The 19744-nt window shown below is 38.8% G+C and overlaps 2 protein-coding genes across 8 annotated transcripts; both read right to left on the bottom strand.

Moving 5' to 3' along the window:
• Positions 1–803: 803 nt before the first annotated feature.
• LOC113675062 (EGF-like repeat and discoidin I-like domain-containing protein 3) lies at positions 804–9512 on the bottom strand. Its single transcript, XM_027191593.2, has 9 exons — positions 9215–9512; positions 6182–6296; positions 5513–5723; positions 5022–5175; positions 4546–4725; positions 4044–4158; positions 3374–3575; positions 2680–2836; positions 804–1995 (listed from the first exon to the last, which is right to left on the bottom strand). The coding sequence occupies exons 1-9, from the start codon at positions 9276–9278 to the stop codon at positions 1727–1729; spliced, it is 1467 nt and encodes a 488-aa protein (XP_027047394.2). The 5' UTR covers positions 9279–9512; the 3' UTR covers positions 804–1726.
• Positions 9513–12980: 3468 nt separating this feature from the next.
• Positions 12981–18258, bottom strand: LOC113675065 (uncharacterized). Of its 7 annotated transcripts, XM_089200142.1 has the most exons (7): positions 18087–18195; positions 16775–16900; positions 16559–16632; positions 16287–16359; positions 15249–15452; positions 14200–14349; positions 12981–13512 (listed from the first exon to the last, which is right to left on the bottom strand). In XM_089200142.1, the coding sequence occupies exons 2-7, from the start codon at positions 16814–16816 to the stop codon at positions 13435–13437; spliced, it is 621 nt and encodes a 206-aa protein (XP_089056268.1). In that variant the 5' UTR covers positions 16817–16900; positions 18087–18195; the 3' UTR covers positions 12981–13434. The 7 variants fall into 7 exon arrangements, with proteins under 7 accessions (XP_089056268.1, XP_089056266.1, XP_089056270.1 ...); XM_089200140.1 differs by lacking the exon at positions 16775–16900 and having other exon boundaries at positions 18087–18258; XM_027191597.2 differs by lacking the exon at positions 12981–13512 and having other exon boundaries at positions 14042–14349.
• Between the last annotated feature and the right edge of the window lie 1486 nt (positions 18259–19744).

A 19744-nucleotide genomic window follows, 5' to 3' on the forward strand; every position in this document is an offset into this window, starting at 1 on the left:
AAAATTCTTTAGTTTAGATTGGAAGATTCTCTGTGCCTTCACCAAAGATTACTACGGTAATGTTTTGGTTTCCCGCCCATTCCTTCTGATACCCGTTTTGGTCTGTAATCATACGAGTGATAACCAAAATAGTTTTGATTTGCCAGAAAAGACGCCATGAGCAACTCCATCGTACTGTCTTGGAATAGGATCTTTCTTTTTGAGACTTGTGAAATTATCTTGTGTAAAAGGTTAGTAGTTTGTCTATGTAAACTTATAGATAGGCGGCAAAATGGTAATTGCTTAGTCATGACCTACACTCTTTTTTTCATCTCAGTCTCCGTTTGTATCATTGTTATATACTAGTATTACCCGTCATCTTTCTTTTATTGAAAGTGATTGTCTCATAACGTCACCCAATTTTCGTCCAACGTAAGTTTATTTGATGTGGACGCTTATTGGAAGAGGTGCGGTGAAACCGTAAAGCCGAAGTCACGTAATTCGACAGAGAGCTACTGAAGCACTTTTGCCCGCTTTGGCTTGGGTTTTTGTCAAACTCATCGTGTAGAGCTAACAACGCTTATCAGCACTGCTCTAACTCTAGACCATGGCATTGGGTTTTCTTCACTGTGCTCATTGTGCTTCACTGTGCCCCAACCAAGTAATGTTCAAAACAATCCCAACCTGATCATATGCGTTTCCCGCGTTTGAGGTTGTTTAAGATTCAAGTTACTTTGAGTTCTTAGCAGTTCTTTACTTTCAGCTCTTACCCCTTGTGATGTTGAGCTTTGTAACAAAATGGCGTGATAATAAATCTGTAACGATTCAGAACTGAAAAATACTCTTTATTTAAAAATTTCCAAGGTATTCTTGAATTAAGGGGGTTTATTGTTTTCGAAATTGTGATGCTGCTATTCACTCTTAATAAGAATTGGAAGCAATTAAATTCAAGAGCAGATTTTTACACTTCAACATGAAGCCAAAACTATACGTTTCTGCCTTTCCTATGTGCGTCTTGGTCTTTTGAATACAAGAGTAATTCAGTCAATTAATTTCCGATCAATACGGAACATGGTTTCTTATTTATCTTGTTTATCAGAATGATCGAGCGGCAGGAGCCCATTACGTCGAACGGTGAATAATTTTCATCCATTTGTACCCAATGAGAGTAAAAGCAAGAAGGTTACGCTTTACAGCAATAAATAATATCGACTTGAATTTGTCTTTACCGAGCAATTTTAGTATTTACATAAAGCTAAAACGTTAGCACTTATCTTAAGTAGCCGGCAGATCTAGTGCCCAAAAGGGAGGGTGAGGGGAAAATGATATTTGCGCATGAAATGCACAGAGAGCGTAAAGCTGGATCGTTGGAGTCTTGCTTCACACTCGAGTGAATTGTCGATCGGAGGCAAGGCGTAACGAAGGAAGAACCGCACTCCTTCCCTCGCTCGTCACCCGCACTTTGCGCTCTGCTGGCGCTTGTCTCCGTTCGCCTGCTTAACGCAATAAAATTACGCCTGTTCCGCTGGCTAAGCGAATTTTACCCCCTTCATCTCCTCTGCACGCTAACGTAACAGGCTTAAATTATTAGCCAGAAGTATCTACAATGTTAGCAGGCGCCAGATTCTAGTGACGCTACTCAGTCCACACACCTCCAGACCTCCGCCTCCAGTACTTGATTAACATATTTTTTCACAAGGTTTCTACCGTTCCGAAAGAAATTTGATCAGGAATCTGTCATTAGTACTCACTGAGTCAGTATTACGAGGAGAAAACTTAGAGTTAGAGGAAGTGATAAACTGAAAATGTGACGTTGCTCTGTTGAAGAGGGCATAAAGTTATAACCTAACGAGTCGTTACTTGGATGATCTCGCACAATTACAATCATGTCCTTTGGTCTTGTAGGCCTTATATTCAGTCTTGACGTTGTCTTATGTGTTGTTCGGGCCTTGGTATCCTGTGTGGAGCGTTGATCAGGGTTTATCGTGGTGTTTAGTTGATTCTTCGTTCCACAAACTGAAAAATGAACATAACAATGAACAACCATGACACATCCGTCAAAATGAAGCCATAAATTCAACCATTATTCATCCGTAACTGGTGAGCCAAGTCCCTTGAATACTTATCTCTCCTCAAAAAACTTGCTTGAAAAAGTGAGATTTTTTGCAATAAGCCGGAGCAATCTTATATCGGAATGGCATTGATTCTTCACTACGCGCTGCGGATAGTCTACTAAACTTTGCTTACACTTTTGACCAATCTGATGAAAACTTGACTTCTCGACTTCATGGGATATTCTCCTTTCTGATCGGCCGTTGTGATTACTTTAGGTCAGGTTTTACGACAATGAATCTAAAAGTACTCTTCACTGCTAGTTCAATTCATTTATTGAATGGGTAATGATCCATTAATTGGGAAGAAAAAATATGAGTGATTGGTCAATTATTTAATTTATTGATTTATCTTCAAGGCTTGTGGTGTGTTCGTTTAGCTGAGTAATTTTCATGACTTTTTGTCGATTTTCTGTCTTATCTAAAAGAAAGAAAGACGAGTCATAATTCATTGAGAAAAAGCAATTCCCCTCTGTTTCCTTAAATAGTAGGTGATGCGCAGTGTATTTGAAAAGACAGTATACTATTTGAAACGACTCCCTTGTACAATGTTATTGACCAGTAACGACAAAATAAGTACTACACTTACCGGAATTAGCCATGCTACATCCATAGATTTCTAGTCTCACACAAGGTATTTCGTACTGCCTGGAGAGAAGCGGTCGAATTCGCACGAGCCGAGCTCTAAAGGGCACTGGTAGCTTGTTTTGTCGAGCCCGCAAATTTTTGCGATAACCTTCAAATATCTGGGGAGATAATAATGTGATGTGAGTGTCTGTCAGAGTACGTGATCCAAAACAGTTTGTTACTGAAAATGTTACTGGCCAAGCAGGATAAGATTAGGAAAAACAAATATCCTATGAAGAACTATATTGCAATTTAGCGTCTAAGGGATCCAGGATTGTGTTAGTTTTTCTTATTTGCACATACTAACTGATTGCTCTTGAAATTTCGAAACCTTAATCCGCTCTGAGATAATCCCGATATGACAACTTGTTTAGCGTCAAACCCGTTTACGAATATCTCGAAGAATGAAGACATGTCTAAATTTTGCGGTCCGTCCATTTGGACTCACATGTTCAACTTAAGCGACGTGCTCTCACTCTTCACATGAATATCCAAACAATACACGAGGTATTCTCAGTTAAAGTATTCTAAATTGTGATCATTGATCATGCCCAATCAATCGATCTGAATGGTACAGTGTAAGTTCAAAGGCAATTTTACTGACGACACAAGAGATAATCTTGATTATACTAAGACATGTCACGAGTAGCACTCACCGTTCCTTCTTGATATTCAAACCAAGTTATCCCGTCGCAGCTGTAGTTAAGTTTGTATCTCAACGCAATGTTTCCATTTGCTGGGACACCTTGTGTGGCTATTGCGGTGACAATAGAGTTGTTTAACAGGTCCACTTGTAAGAAAGGATTCATATCCGCGTCTGCTGCACACCAACCCCCTAGAGATCTATGGTTGAGGCTCCTGGAGAGAAACAAGGAGAGAGGAACGTGAGAACAGCTTGATCAGAAAGTTTCGAGGATATCCTACAGGCATGCAGCTCACAATCCATGGAGAGAAGACTTTTTTTTCAGCCACCTTATGGTCCAGCATAAGTATGATTAGAGTTGACTCCGAGCAGTTAAGTATTTTTCCACTTTCTTTGGATTTAGACTTAAAAAAAACTTTTGGTTACTAGCAAATGAGACTTCCCGCTGTAAATATCGTATACATTCAGAGGTACGTTATCATTTCAATAACTTCATTGGTGAAGATTTTTATCAGTTTTTAGGTAAATGCACGAGCTAACTTTGAAAAAAAAAAATCAATTACCGGTACTTAGTCCTGATATATAAGTCGGTTCAATATATCAAATCAAGGATGCCAACTAGACGTTCTGATCGACTGGCAACTCGAAAGACACTTTTTTAAGTAACAAATTATTTAACAAACCACTGATTATGAAGTCTTGCTTCCGATGGTCGGGTCCAAACACTGTCGAAAGAGGAAGCTTTTATTTGCGACTCGTTAATCGCACCAGACTGCATTCCAAGGGCATAAGAACATGCTGTGGAGAATCGTAGTGAGAGAAATAAATCAGACACTTTGAAAATTATAATGCAAGCTTGACTTTTGAATTATTACACTTTAATTGAATTGTGGGAGATTCGTTTAGCAATTGTTCTGTTAACTCTAGTTTTGTGAAGCCTCATAGATTGGTTAAACCCCAAGACTAGAAAGCACTGGACAGATGTTTATGTTTCAATACGTCACGGTGTTGTTGAGAACATATCATTTCTACAAACAGGTCCGTGTAGATTGCATTTGGTTCAACCTAGCGGACGTTTTAGAAAATAATTTCACGTTAGTTCAGCAGATGACCGTGAGAAGTTGTCAGTAGAAGTACCAGCGCCAAAAGCATTTACTGAGGACTTCACCGAAGCAATCAACTTACCGATGGGAATTGTGTTTGTATCAGTGGCTAGGCTGTCAGTGCTATGTGACCTGTTCCCCGTCTTAGAACTCAGCGTTGAAAATTTCGGAGGCAAACCAGTTAATGGAGCCTTGGTTACTGAAGAAGAGTCTGCTGCTGCCTGGCTTGGTGACATTGTAGCCTTGGTAGGGTGTGGGCAGGCTGAAATAGAGGGGTATCATGTTTTTGTCGGTTAATATAAAGAACAGTTTTTTCTGCACAAAAAACGCTGACTTGTAGAAAATTTGGTCACAAAATTTTTCTGCGCTTGGTCATAATTTTTTATGCCGGCTTGTTAAGGTCTTCGTTGGAACACTGAGTTTTTCACTTTGAACTTGATTGGCCGTTGGAATTATTTCTAGGACCTTCCTTGACGAATAATTTCCATTCACCGTTTATGCTCTAAAAAGTAGATGATCCAATCCTCAATGGATTGATCTTCGCTTTTTTCCTGTTACCTTGGCTTGTTTCGCATCCATATAATTCCAGTCTCAGACAAATGGTTTCCAGCTGATTCCATTCCAAGGGCAACACTCTAATGAACCGAGCCAATATGGAAGGTGAAAGCGTGTTCGTTACCACACTATCAGAATCATTATTTGCCTGAAATATCTGCAAAAAAAAAAAGTCGAACACAGTCATTACTGAGTCTGTACTCGAGCTAAGCAGCCCATTTAACCGAATGTTATCTAACATTTATTGCGTGAAACGACCACGATTATTGCTACTCTTCCTGGAATGAATAAGATGCTGGTGTATCGTAGATCACCACCTCCCGACCTTTTGCCCAAAATCTCATTATGATTTCCTGACAATGCCGACGCCCATTTATACTCCACGACAAGGAAAGATACTGTAAGAGTGCTAGAACCCAAGTCTATCAGAAGTTAAGCGTGCTAGTCCCAGTCCTCCGTATTTACTAAGTTTCTCGCAACTTATTGTTACTTACAGCAGGTACTCCTTGTATGGCATAAGAATGCCATTTGATTCCATCGCAACTGTAGTTCAAAGAGTATGACGCCACCCAGTAACCAGCCATAATGATGTCAATTCCCTGAGAAGCTACAGCTGACACGTTTGTTGTCCTCTGTAAGTCAATTTGAAACCACTGATCCAAGTCCACGTCTTCTGCACACCAAGCCCCGAATGAGTTCGACGTTCTAGGATGAAATCATGTTAAGGCATTAATCTGTTGTATTGAAAAGACAGCTGCTGTTCAGCTGCTTTTATTGTGCCAGAAAAGTTAGTTTTATTGAGCCACATGACACCTTCGCCAGACATAGTTGCAAGTTCGTTTTGGCTCTCTAAATCAACTCTTGCTTTTGCTCTACTTACATTGGGTAATTTCTTTTCATACTTAAATTGGATACCCGACAGAGAAATTTTCAATTGAGTGCCGGAAGTAATCCATAATTCCATTGGTTTTGCCTAACATGCTTCGTGCTGCACTGACTCCAGAAGACTCGCGCCACTTCCTCAACCAATCAGATGCAATTCTTAGGTATTGAATTAGTTGTGCAGACTTTTGGAACCATTTAATGTATCTTTAGTCTCTCCACATCGTATAAAACATCATTAAATCAGAATGTAGTTTTATTATTGTGCTGATGATACTCACAAATTGTTATGAAGTCGTCCTGCAGACGGCAGCAACCAGTCGCTCATGGATGTAGATGCCGAAAGCTGCGAGTCATGTATTGAGCCTGACGCCAAGCCAAGAGGCGATGAGCAACCTGAAAAAAATAGAAAGCCTCGTCTTACTTCTTTTGATCTAGGAGGGATGTAAAAGTCACCGGCAGTGGCATGGTCTACTTGTTAGTCATTCAGTCAGTCCGCGAGTCAGTGAGCGAGCAAGCCGGTGATGAGTTGGTCAGGTAGCAGTCATCTAAAAATGTGAATCGAGGCTGACTAATTAGCATTTTTGCTGTGACTGTATCTCAGTTTGTACACAGATGACCATATGTTTAACTCCCCTTATCTTACTCAAAACCAGTTCCGCAAGCGAAGAATGTCGCAGGTATAGGGCTTAATTGTTGAATAACTGCTCTCCTGTTTCAAAGCAACGCCAATTAGAAATAGTTTAGTCAACGTAATGAGAGACCATCGCTTGAAAGTTTTCAAAATCGATACGCTAAAGAAAGTTTCTGGGAAAGAAGCAAAATTACAAAAAATGATAAGTGCTCCTGCCGAGATCATTACTGTGGAAGAGTGAGAGCAATAGAAAGAAGACGTAAAAATAAAGGTTTCTACGGGTACTTTATTCTTAAATTTCAGTCATTGATGGCAGTCACCGCTGATGTGTTTCTAAATCAGTGGTCCACGAAGAAACCTGATCTTTCTACACATGTTTTCTCAATTAAATATTACAGTTTCCGTAATAGATTTGAAAAATTCTTATTTTCTCCTCGCTAATTTGGGGAACAGTTTTCGTGAGCACTCGATGCCATTGAGCCACTCTCCCCTACTTTCCTATGTTAACGGATGGTCATAGCTTGGAGGGTATTCAATTCCGAGTCAGAGTGTTTACTTTACAACAATAGCGAGCTGGGGGAAACTGTCAAAAGTAAATTAATTAACTGCTAATGAAAAATAATGACCTGTCTGAAGCTATTCATCACTCTGGACAGCCGACAACTCAATGCTGATCGATTGATCACAGAACAAGAGGCCTGTTTACTGGAGCAATGCTCAACATCTAGGGCCTGGTGAACTGATTTAATCGTCTTAAAAGTGATTTAACTGGTGGGTATTTCATAGAGGAGCCGATTGATTAAAACTTTGTCTGATAAAGGACGACGCGTGTCTCAGAAAGCGTTTGTGTCTCTTTTAACTGTGGCCGTGCAAAGGCTGCAATCATCGCACAACAGTTTCGGCCATTCTTAGAACGAAATTTTGAAATGAAACAGTTGTTTCTAGAGGTATTAGGTAAATTTTGTTCAGTGAGGACTGGCAGTTTTATTGCGAGCTAAGATATTGTTAGCTAGCTGAAATATTCCAAACTTCGCCCATATACCTGCGATTAAGCGATAAGCTAATTACACATAGAGGGTTGACCAAAAGTCCTCGTTTTACACGATTTCTTTGTGTCTTCTTGTAACGTTTTGGAACCTTATTACTCTCAATGCAGGCAATTTAGTTGGAAAAATCATCGCTATTCTTTCGAAATACACAACAACCTCAAGAAGTTTATTGATTAGACAAAAGTGCACATTTTAAGCTATAGTCTGGTATCAATTAGCTTTTCAGACAAGTAACCGACAAGTACATCTACAGCTTCACTCGAATCTGTTTTCGTGCCGCTGTTCCTGCGGTCTTTCAGTACATTTGTATCATTTCAAAGCAGAGATGTTCAGTTTCAACTGTTAACCCATAATACTGCAAGAGCTGTATTTCTGTCCAGTTTAAGTTGTTAAGAGAATGATCAATGAAAACCATCACCACAACGCCCTTAAACAAAAGCATGCTGCGAAGGTTAAACGCTCGTATTGTCAGCAGTGAAACATTTCAACGGTTCACTCAGTTTTACTCACGTGTGAAAGATGTCCGATCAAGACAGAAAGTCCAGGGAGTTCGATCCGTGACTAAATTTGATTGGATCCATTTAAAAACTAACTAAAACTCGGGTTTGTATTTTGCATTTTGGCCCAGGTTTGTTACTTTGATCGAATGGTTTGGCTGACGTGTATCACAGATATCTTATCGGGTTCCTTTCACCATTTACGCACTGGCTTCAATGAAAATGATTCAATAATTTATAGCAGAAGAAGTGTACTTTAACTTATTTAAATATAGTTAGGGGGGTCAATGCTCAGTTTGCAAGACGAGACTTCAATACTAGCTGCGTTTATAAGAAACGAACAATCACTTTCCTAACTTGCCTACATGGACATAAATCATTAATATTTTCCTCGTTAAAAGTTATATGCCACAAATTTCAAAGTGAGATAGTGTTAGAGAACGAAAAATAACTCTACTCGTTCTAAGATCACTCAGATAATTTAACAATAAAGTCTTGGCAAGGAGAGAGTGAATTAAGACCCACAAATATTTTGTTAACCGCACATTCTCGTGCTGTAACATGAAAAACATCCCGACTTCAGATTTCATCTCATTTGGATACGAACTCAGTGAGAATACAAGTGATTTAAGAGAGCTCAATAGAGGTATTAATCAAAACTGGTACTTGTGGGAGGACGCGATAGTGGATTAATCAGAAAAGCAAACTGAAATACGTCAAGACTGCCTTAAGCTATGGGGAAACAGTCTTCGGTTTTCCGGCCATGTTTCACCCAACTATCTAGGAATGCTTCATGGCCCTACGAATTGCTTGGTATTAATAAATACAGCAATTTCGTTTTTTTAGCCGTTTAGAGGCGTCAAACTTAAGTTTCTCTATCCTATAATGGGCTTATGTTAGCTATAACTGCGGCTTAATTGCCACCCGCTGTACGAGACGAAGAACATTTTTTGCCGTCAAGTGGAATTGAAATCGACCCTGATTCCTGTTTTCAATCGTGGCGGCGTATCGGAGCACTTATTTCAAATACATTGCGGAAAGCTACAGAATTCACGGATTTTCCTTCTTGTGAACGACACCAAAACCTTGAAAACGGATAGAAAAGTGTGAATAATCTCTACTCGACTAGCTTACCTGCGATAGCTTCCTCTGTGGCTGTGAAATATAAAACAAACACGAGAAAAATTGTCCAACGCATCTTCGCAAAGAATTTTACTCCAGCCTTGAAGAGTGAGCTTCAAATAATAAACTTAACCTCTTTGTGCCAGAGGTAATTCTAATTCTCCACTCCTCTACAGATCCACGCTTCGACCTCGGCGAGGGTTTTTGAGCTCTGATTTCACACATAGATCTTCACTTTGTAATATGATTACAAATTTAATCCGCAAAATCCGCAAATCTGTTGCCCTCAAGGGGTCACAGCGTCAAAACCGGAAAGGCGGCGCATTGTTTACGCTCGAAAGTATGAGCCGGGCGTGTTGTAGTCATACATCATGATCGATCACTGTCTGGAGGCAGCAAATTGTAGGGCTGCAAGCGCGGTACATGTTACTGAGAGGACATTCGCTTGTCATAAACACCCTGGAAAATGCACCTTGGTGGCGCTGAGAAATATTTTAATGGCGTAAGAACAATGCAGAGTGGTTTTAACACAATGCAATCCTCGAAGGGGACGTGCTTTCCGTTTTGCCACTTCGTACAAGAGCTAAGTAACAGGTTTTCGGACACTGAATTTTCATGAATAGCGTAGAACGACATCCAGGATTCTTTCTTTCCTAGTTTGCCTGTTTGAAATTGTCACTCTTGCTCTGTAAGCAATTTCGTAAATGTCGTAGGCTATGAAACCTTAGACCTGGGGGGTGTTTCTCCTGTTCTTCTCTTAATGGGTCATAAATCGTCTTTAATTCGACAGTTGACGGAGTTGAAACAAGCCATCTAAGACATCAGCTAAACGCAACTTTTGGCGTTCCTCCTCGCGATAGTTGAGAGTAAATTTTAATTGAATAGCGATTAGATGAAAGATCACTACAGTTATGAGTTACCAGCCATTCGCATTTTTTAATGTTAGTCTTTATTCAGAAGGTCAGAGGTATCTTTTTCCAACATTCCCTTCACTGTGTTCATCCTCCACCGATATGTTACGAACTCGCATGATAACCGGTTTCCAAATGGCTTGAAGAAGCACTGCGTGTTTTGTCAGAGTCGCATCCCATAAAATCTTAATTTTGTTAAATTTTCTCTAGTTGTGTTCATAATAAACTTCGTTGATCTTAGTCCTCATAAAATATATAGTTCGCTGTAAAAATATGTTTTTGAATGAAAAGTGAGACCACTAGTCCCTTATAAATCAGTTATGTTTTACTCTCAAGGTATCAAAAATGACAAATGTAACCAATGTTATTTAGCAACTTTCAGGGCTATTGCTAATGGGTAAAGTATCATAATCAAGTGGTAGAAAAGAGCGGAATATTTCAGCGGTTAATTTATTGAGCTTTCCTCCGGACGGAACTCGCACTGTCGGTCAGTGTTGCTTACGAACTCTCTTATCGTAAAGTGGTCTTTATCCCAGATTAAGGAATTTTTTCTGCATCCTCGGCGTTTCCGTTTCTAACAGTTTTGGTACTTGATGGAGGAAAAAAGCCCCCGATTATCATTAGCACTGTGTTAACTTTGGAGTCAGGGTAACAAAGACGTCCACAACGCCAACTTAAGCATAAGCCTCATTTTTTTAACAATTTTTGGGAATCGTAATGGTATACTATGTTGATAAAGAGAAAAATGATTTTAAAAGTTCTAATTTTTTAGGAGAGGTTCATTATAATAGTAGCTTTGTGAGATTACATTTGTTTATTTATCACATCAATTTGAAATCAGTGGTGATCCTTGCCTTCCTGTGGCAATCTACATCTGTTTGGCTGATAGCAGTGCAATTTTGCACACGAATCGCTCTATTTTGCGTTTTAATCGTATGCCTTTTCCAGCCATTGAAAATGGAACACTAAAAAAATAGCAATCAGAATTCATGGCTTGCTTAAAGTAACCAAATAGGTTGCAGCAAAATGAAAATGAAAGACTCGACAAGCCATTTTGTGGCGAATTGTGCAACTCTTGTCGCAAAATCTTTGCTTAAAAAAAGATGAAAAAATGCGATTTCAAATTGATTGTAATAATTACGTGGTATTTGAACTACGAGTTAAATTTCGATTGTTTGTTTATCTTGTAATATTTTGTGTATCAAAAAAAGGCTTGACTAAATGACTACTTGGGTTAAAATAACGTTTTGGTGCGCCAAGAAAGACCTTTTTCGTTCCATACCATTTTTCAATTCTGTGAAAATTCGTTGTCATGCCACTTTGATTTGACATCTTGATTTCTTCACTCGAGCCAGCGAGTTCAGTGAAACCATATGCATGCCAGATAATTCTTGTATCGTATGGCTTCGCGTGCGATAAATACGATTTAAACCTGCTACACCCAAGCCAAAAGGTTAGACGGCAATTAATAACTGTCCGCCGAAAAATTCTCTGACACAGACACATCATGACATTGGACATTAATTATTTTAACTTGACACTCGAAACCCGAAACTCTCCTTGTTTCACTTAGAGTTGATTTATCATTTCGCTTCACTGAGATTTTTTGTCTCAGTTCGAAAATTTTGGTCTTTGTAGATAAACATCGAGCTGCCTGTTTTTTCGACTATGCGTCTTCCCCTTAAATTAAAAATCACTCAATCTTGCAGTTAAGATCTTTTTTTAGTTTGAAATGTGCGTGCTATTTTCATAAAAGGAATGTTTTGTTGTTTAGTTTAATTTTGAAAGAGGTGGATAGCTGATATGTCTCATTTACACTAGGAAAAACTTTATATTGGTTTAGTTTTCATCCTTCACGTAGCCTTTAGCAAAAATGAGGAGTTCTTTAGGAGTGAACAAACTTGGGTAAACTAACCGACTTGAGCTTTTTGACCGAGGGCTAACGAGAAAACAAGAATTTTTTCAGTTTTATTAAATTTCTCAGATGTCTGTTAGGATATTGTCCACTTAGTCAACAACCTGAACTATTTAAGATAAGAGATTCCTCAGATATTTTCAGTGACTTGAAATACTTCATTTAAAGCAAAAGAGAATTGAGACCAGTCAGAAACAACAACGCCAGGGCCTCTTTCTTCGTAACTAAAAAGCATTACAGCAAGAGATACAGTCGAAACTGTATCAAGCGGCACCTTAGTAAGCGGTCACCCTGTATATATCAGCGGTCGCTTTTCAAAGTCCCGAAATTGCTACCTTTAATTATTGAAATTTTCACCTTTGACTGAGTCCCAACAGCCTCTTTGTATTGTCCTCCACCTGAACTGAACGGTCATTAAAAGCGACACTACTCAAATGAAATTAAGAATAATCTTCCAAGTAAAAATCTAATCCGATTTTATCTCCCGAAATCAATTTTGGTAGTATTCCTGAGAGAGTTTTAGTACATTAAGTGATCAATTATGGCATAAAATAGCGATTTTTATCGTTTTTGAAAAGACTCCTATTCCGTGGAACCTGTATTAGGCGGTTTACCTGTATTTAGTGGTCACCCCGTGTTCCCCTGTGGGTGACCTCTCAATACAGTTTCGACTGTATCTTTGCAGTTGAGTTTGGAGCGTATTGTTTTCGGAAAAATACATTACCTCTCAAAGAAAACGGTCGTGTTGAAACATGCCTTGAATATTGTGTGTCTACCAAATAGTAAATCTCAAATCGTCATTGTATTTACAGCAAAAACTCAGTGGTCTATAATCACCCTGATCTCATAGTTCAACGACGATTTGATAGATCAGGAACGGCGCAAAAATTTTTAGGAGACACGAAGCCGAATGAAGGAAAGTACTGCTAAATGTTTTACGACAGCAAAATAATTTGAATATTGAATATGACATTTTATTATTTTGTCCTCTCGGTAGACTTTCCACCCGCGTGGTTCTCAATCTTACTTTTTTCTATTTTAAGAGAAGGACTTGGCACATAAATACTTGTAATTTTCATTTCCGAACTGGAAGCAAAGAAATTGTAAGCTTTGATCTATGTCATGACCGCTCAAAAAAACTTTCAGAAGGGCTTATTTTGCACAATTACAGTTATGTTTATACGAAAAATCAAACGGAAGTCTGTTTGATTTTTTTCTTACTGATTACTAAAATGGACTTCCGTGGGTGATATTTGATTAGCAAGGCTGAAAAGAAACTGGGAAGTTTGTTGCATGGCCTAAGCAAGCTAGCTGAGATAGAACTACCATTGCATGCGTGGGGGGGATTCCATTATCTTATCTGTTCTAGGTTTAACTTTTCTATTTTTGTTCTAATTATTTTTTCATCACTGGGTTGACCTGGTGATTCGATAGTGAAGTATACCGTCAACAAGAAACGCCAGGAAAGACAGAAAACCAATAATCTAAAAAGCAAGAAAGAAAAAAAATTAAATAAATTAGACAACATTAAGACTGAAGTACAAGTTGAGGATACATACATTCAGATTGCAAACTATTATATGGGAATAACCTGTAAATGGATGTTGGTGGTACCAGACACTCAGCAGGGATGAACGACTGATCAGTTAAGCGCTTAACCAAATCCGTGCACGTGATGGTGGGCCCGGTGAAATTTTCATAAAGTGGAATTTAATTTTTCTGCTTTGAGGTAATATAAAATAATTTCCCGGAAATCACAACTCATACGAAACCCCCTTTCATGATGACCAGCTCGCCAAAGTAATTTGTTCTTCCATCTGAAAAAGGCGGTTAACCCACCGCCTGGATTCTTTACAGAGAAAATTTTGCTTTGCAGTCCACTCACCACGAACTCAAACAAACTCTAAGAAATCAGATTCCTGCGAAACTCAGGAACATCGATACGTGTTGAGCAATAATATTGTAAGTATACCACAATATTTGTATCCTTTAAAGGGATAGATTAGTAACTTCTTGGGGGCTAGATCGTTTATTTATCAAATAAGAGACCATGAGTTCATGTTCTCTCGTCATAAATTATCAATTTTTTCTTGATACAGAGAGAAGAGGGTCAGAGATATACACCTCAGCCCGACTTTCCCTTTGCCACGCCCTTGGTCTACAATATTTACCACAGCTGCTTGAGCATGTTGGTAGCACCACTGAATGCGCTCATCCTTTGTTGTATCCCAATTGTCTTCCTGAAGACTGAGCAGCACTTCACCGAACAGTCCTGATGAAACAGCACAGAATACAGCCCAGGTCAGTGAGAACAAGGTCACCTTAAAAGCAGCAAAACATTAAGAATATATTAAGGATTTATTCAAGGTCGAGAATACTTTAGTTAGTCGGCACAGACATTTCAGTGGCAGATCCAGAGTATGGCTCGGATATGTTTTTATATAAACTTTATTAGGCCATCGACACGCTTGGAAACTGTCTCGAGAAACTTAGTACTTTTCGTATAGTCAGATTAAAAATCGACAGAAATGAAGATGTTTAGCCTGAAAAATGAACCGCATACAATTTGTTTTAATTAAAGAAACAATTTGCGTTTAGCTCGCACAGACTGGAAGGGCACCGCCCAAACAGTTGTCCACCTGTTAGCCCTCACCTATCTTACCCCATCAATACCAAGATATGGGTATTAATTCTTCGCACTAGCTGCCACGCATTTCTTACACTTCAAGATTTGAGAAATGAGTATCAAATCGAAGAAAATCCCTTGTTAATATTTTTGTTTCCTCTTACGTCACTAATGGAAGTGAAAGAGTCAGAGTAAAAGGAAACCCACCCGCAAGCTGATGAAAATGGCAATATTGACATCGGCGCTATATAAGTATTATTATTATTATTATTATTATTATTATTATTATTAAGCATGGCTGTCGAATGGTTGTTGCCGGTTTCTGTTGCATGAAAAGACCATGGGCAACTCTACTCCCTTAAGTGGGATGCCAAGCCATCAAATTTAAACCCGGTATTTCGTCGTATCTCCCCGAAAATCCTTTGATAGTCGTCTGTTCTCCGAATTGGAGAAGAGCATGGTGAGAATTGAGTTTCTTACCTCGGAAGTCAGCACAATAGTCCTTTGTCAAAGCCTGCACCTTCTGTTAAGGTATAAAGTATGCTACCCATTTCACAGCCTGTGTCCCACAACAAAATGGATTGAAGTACTTACAAAAAATGTAAATCCTTTTGGTGATCCACATCTCTTATCCAAGTTAAACAGAAAGCTGACAAACAGGAAAATAGCAGTCACAAGACCGGTGATAAACACTACATAGAACAGGTTTAACCTGTTTGTTTGCCATTCAGGCAGGTTTGATATATCTGCATCCTTGTGGTACTGAGCAGTACATGCGACAGCGGCTGACAGAAGGGCCTGAAATTAAGAAAGCATGATTTATAATAGAAAAAAAAGTAATCGTTGCGTTAATTTGCTGGATTCAAGACAAGCGAACCAATTTGATGTCTTCGATAGATTCCGCCCTTTGAGGTTCAAGATTGAGTTTTAAAGTGCTCAGGTAATAAAACCATACAGTGCTGCTTGAAAATTATCATTTTTAGTCGGCGTAACAGGTGTATTTTGGGCATTCAGGGAAAATGAAAGTGGTGGCCGTGAAAAAAAAAAAAAAAGCTTCCATTCCAATCGCAGCTCCGTCGCCAAAGACCTCTACAAAACCTTCACTTACACAGGCTACTAATTCACCTCCTCATTGAATTTCGCTCATTCTCTATTTGAGCCTCTTTTCCAGTAAAATTCAAACAGGCTCCTTCTTATGGCAGAGGTGTGTTTCACAAAATTTGTGATTTATATCTCCATCATTGTTATGCATATATGATTAAGATTCCAAAGAGTGGTATTGTCATTCAAAAATTGCCTTCAAATGTGTTAAAAATGCCACAACAGATACGGCCAGTTTGAAGACTCAATGTACTTGACTGCTGAATACAGGACTTCGGCCTGTATCAAAATTGTATTGATGTAGTTGTAACAGTAGAGAAAAAAAAACTGATTTGTGAATTATTGCATTACAGAAATCTGTAATCTGATTGGTTGTTTTGCTTTTGGCTTTCATTTTCATTGGCTGAGAAAAAGAAACAACTCGGAAGAAAAAATAATACGATTCATGAAGAAATCGTACTGCTGAGAGGCAATGAGATTGCTAGGATCAGCATTGAATTTAACATTTCCACAGTGAATATTTTTACACACCAGTTCTAAAATTTTCAGCATTCCCTCGGGATCCAACAGATACATCCAGTTTACAATCTCCATTCTTAGCTTCCTGTTAACAAAGTGATCCACTTAGTTTTATGTTATTTGAAATCCCTGGAAAACGAAACATGATAAAAAAGTAGTGCAAAAATAACTTAATGCTAAAATTGATATTATACCTTACCACAGTAATGTCATTATGGCATTAGTAAACCGATTAATTGGTGAGCTGTTTTAGTTCTGAGCAGTGTCTGGCTGCGACAGCTCACCTGAACGTACTATTACAATAACTCCCAATCCTGGGGCGGATCCAGGATTGGTTCAGGTGGTTCGGCCGAACACCCTACAATGAAATGAAAAACATTTCAACACGTGCGGTTTCTGTCGAGTTTGATGGACACAGTATATGTTTAAAATAGCTCAAAACAGAGATTGTTTTCAATGGCATTAACCACAATCATAGGCTCAAAAAACCTGGATATTACCTTTCCAAGGATGTAGATTTCAAAATGTTCCGGTGGAAGCATGCCCCCGACCCCCTTGAATAGTCTCCCTTCAGCAGACGTTTAGCCGAGCCCCCGTTCAGTACATCCTGGAACCGCCCTAGCAATCTAACGGGGATATAATTTATAAAAACGTTCTCGCGACGGATGAACAAACAGTCCGCCAGTCAGAGCCAGAATGATTCGGTTGTCAGTAAGCCACTTAGTTATTCAGCCGGTCAATCAGGCAGCTACTCAGTCACTCGGACGGCCTCTCTATCAGTAAGTAAGTCAGTCTGTCAACAAGCCAATTTTGGCTTTAATTGGGCCACCGCAGAGAGTTCCTAAAGCTGATATTTCGAGTGGTAACCTTTCGTCTACTCGCTCTGGCGAAGGGCTGACGCGCGAAATGTCAGCTTTAAAACTCGCTTCAGTGGCCAATTTACAATATCAACTCCCCACCCCCACCCCCACCCCCACCCCCACCTCTCACCGATGCAGTACCACAGTTCCCTTAGAAACTTAACCCCTTCATTCATTTGTCTATGATGAGTCAGTTCGTGTTTTCTTCCATAACTTATAATCAGTCCGGCTGTCAGTTTACGTAAATTAAGACTTAAATTTTAAAGGATAATGATACTTTTCAGACACGACAGATAGAAATCGTCTTAAATGATATGGTGGCTACACACACGATTATCTTCAATAGTGAAACACTAATTATTCAAGTAGGTTTAAAATCCAATTCGTTCGGCACTCAAGGTGAACTAACAACCTTTGTTGTCGTGAAGATGTCAGACATATAGACATTAGCTTCTCTATCAAGTTTAACCATCAACAAATGAAGTTTTCACCCAACCGACATATATAAAGTTTTCACCCAACCGACATATATAAACAAAGACATAAGCAATTGCCCACGAGTTGTTTGACTGATTTATTAAACATAAGTCAATTTAAGACGTAACTAAAAAATTCGTTTGTTTCGTAATTGTTGGAGCATGCATAAGTAAATTTGGGAGCGAATTTGCGTGAAGAACAACCAAGAAAAATTGCACCTGATATAACAGAAAATTATACAAGATGAAATCTGCAGCGATATTAAAATGAATGGCAGCCCGGAGGTAAGCGAGTTCTGCAAGTGTTCTTCAAAATTCATGCGGCCTATATCACTTGCAGTATGCTCGCAAGCATTCCAGACTTAATATTTTCGTCCCGGCGAGTAAAGAAGAATCCAAAAAGCAATTCAGCTTACAACAAGATTAACTAAATTTCATTCGGACAGCAAATCAGAGTAGGTAACTGCGAGCCTTACCTTGAGATAGAGACTCTGACTTTCGCACGACTCACATCTATTTACCATTCGCTGCACTTACTCTGTATTCAAATGAGTGGCAGCAGAGTCTTGAAAATCTTTGAGTTGTAGTTCAGAAATGGAGCGCTTACGTCAGAAAAATTTTTCATGACGTGCAAACTCGCCACGGGTATCTCAAAGGACCGAGACTATAATGAGTTCAGTAACGATTGAAAAAACTCAAGACGTAAGCACAAATCTAGAATTAACAAATACCTACGGCAAAGAACGGGATTTTAAAACATACTGTATATGAGACTTTCCATATAGATTCAGGGTCAGATTTTTTAACGCACGAATCGTAAATCAGCCCATCGAATTGTATTAAAATTAGATGTGGAGACCACATAGCAGAGGAAGCGGAGCGTTTTGACAAGTGAAGGTATACATCGGGTTAGGGGCGTGTGTTTCTCTAATTTAATAAAACCCTTTTTTCCGTGGGCTGGGCATGGACACAAATATTTACAACCAATTTTTTTGGCATGAAATGGTGTCGCTATTTTATGACACAAATTTCCTTTATTGGTCATTGCTTTCGCACTTTTTTCCTGTTTATTTAGATATAATAAAGTATTTTAATGGACAACACAGCCTCTCAGAAACACCCTTCATTCGGTTTTATGTGCTATAACTAAAAAAAAAAAAGAAAAAAAAAAGAGTTTGACGATCCTTTTATTTTCTTCAATTTGCAGCGTTATTGAAGCTTTCCTTTCTTAGTTAACAAAAATAAAATTAATGACATGTAAAAGATGTAAGTCCAATTCGTCATAGAGGCTTTCCAGTCCACAAATCAGAGCTAACCAATTGGCGCAAAATGCATGAAAACTCCTGCTAGGAGAGTAATCTATCATCATATTCTTTTATAAAATAATTCAAATAGTACGCGCGCTCTGATTGGCCATAAAACCATTTTACATGAGCGTATGTAAACACGGTTTTCATTCCTCTTTCATTAGTTATTTTATAAAAGAAATGTAAAATGGTTTCCGTGTTTGCATAGCCTGATGTAAACACTTGAGAGGTTGGGAGAACACTCGATAAACTGGAAACCACTCCGCTTCGCGTCGTGGTTTCCTACGCTTATTTCGAGTTCTCCCAACCTCCCGCGTGTTTACATCAGGCTATGTAAACACAGAAACCATTTTACATTTCTTAACGGACAAACAGTAACTTACATTTGCCGTATTGAGAGTAGGTTATTCTTTCAAAAAATAAATGAGAAACTAAAATATAGATTTCTATCGGCTAAGTTTAACTCTCACAGATGAAAAGTAAGCAGGTTATCGAAAGGTATTGCGATGTAGTGTCCAATTCACAATATAAAAGGTTTTTTTTTCACTTTCTCTACTTTTCTTGTTATGCGGTAAAAACCCCCGTTTTATTCAACTCGATCAGCACGTGATGATCGAGGGCAACTACGTAAGCTATCCGATCAGAATGTTGAATTTGGAAAAATTATCAGCCGAGTTCACTAACAACTGAATTTGTTTGACCTCGCTTTCTGTCAACTCTGTGAGGTAAATTATCTGCCAATTAAATTATCTGAAATTTCAATCTCATTGCTCAACTAAAGAAGGGAATATTGACAGATTTTAGATTTCAAACTCCGTACCATCTGG

This window comes from Pocillopora damicornis, chromosome 3, assembly GCF_964200805.1.
Source record: "Pocillopora damicornis chromosome 3, jaPocDami1.2, whole genome shotgun sequence".
NCBI lineage: Eukaryota > Metazoa > Cnidaria > Anthozoa > Scleractinia > Pocilloporidae > Pocillopora > Pocillopora damicornis.

Bases quoted from the DNA above. Each gene is read 5' to 3' on its own strand.
- LOC113675065 (XM_089200139.1), bottom strand. From the start codon at position 18,134: ATGGTAAATAGATGTGAGTCGTGCGAAAGTCAGAGTCTCTATCTCAAG. The intron at 16,633-18,086 runs GTAAGGCTCGCA...ATTTCATTGTAG, and splicing joins GTCAGAGTCTCTATCTCAAG to GGTGTTCGGCCGAACCACCT. The intron at 14,350-15,248 runs GTAAGTACTTCA...GCTGCTTTTAAG, and splicing joins CAAAAGGATTTACATTTTTT to GTGACCTTGTTCTCACTGAC.
- LOC113675062 (XM_027191593.2), bottom strand. From the start codon at position 9,278: ATGCGTTGGACAATTTTTCTCGTGTTTGTTTTATATTTCACAGCCACA. The intron at 4,726-5,021 runs GTAACAGGAAAA...CCTCTATTTCAG, and splicing joins TGGATGCGAAACAAGCCAAG to CCTGCCCACACCCTACCAAG. The intron at 1,996-2,679 runs GTAAGTGTAGTA...TTCATTTTTCAG, and splicing joins ATGTAGCATGGCTAATTCCG to TTTGTGGAACGAAGAATCAA.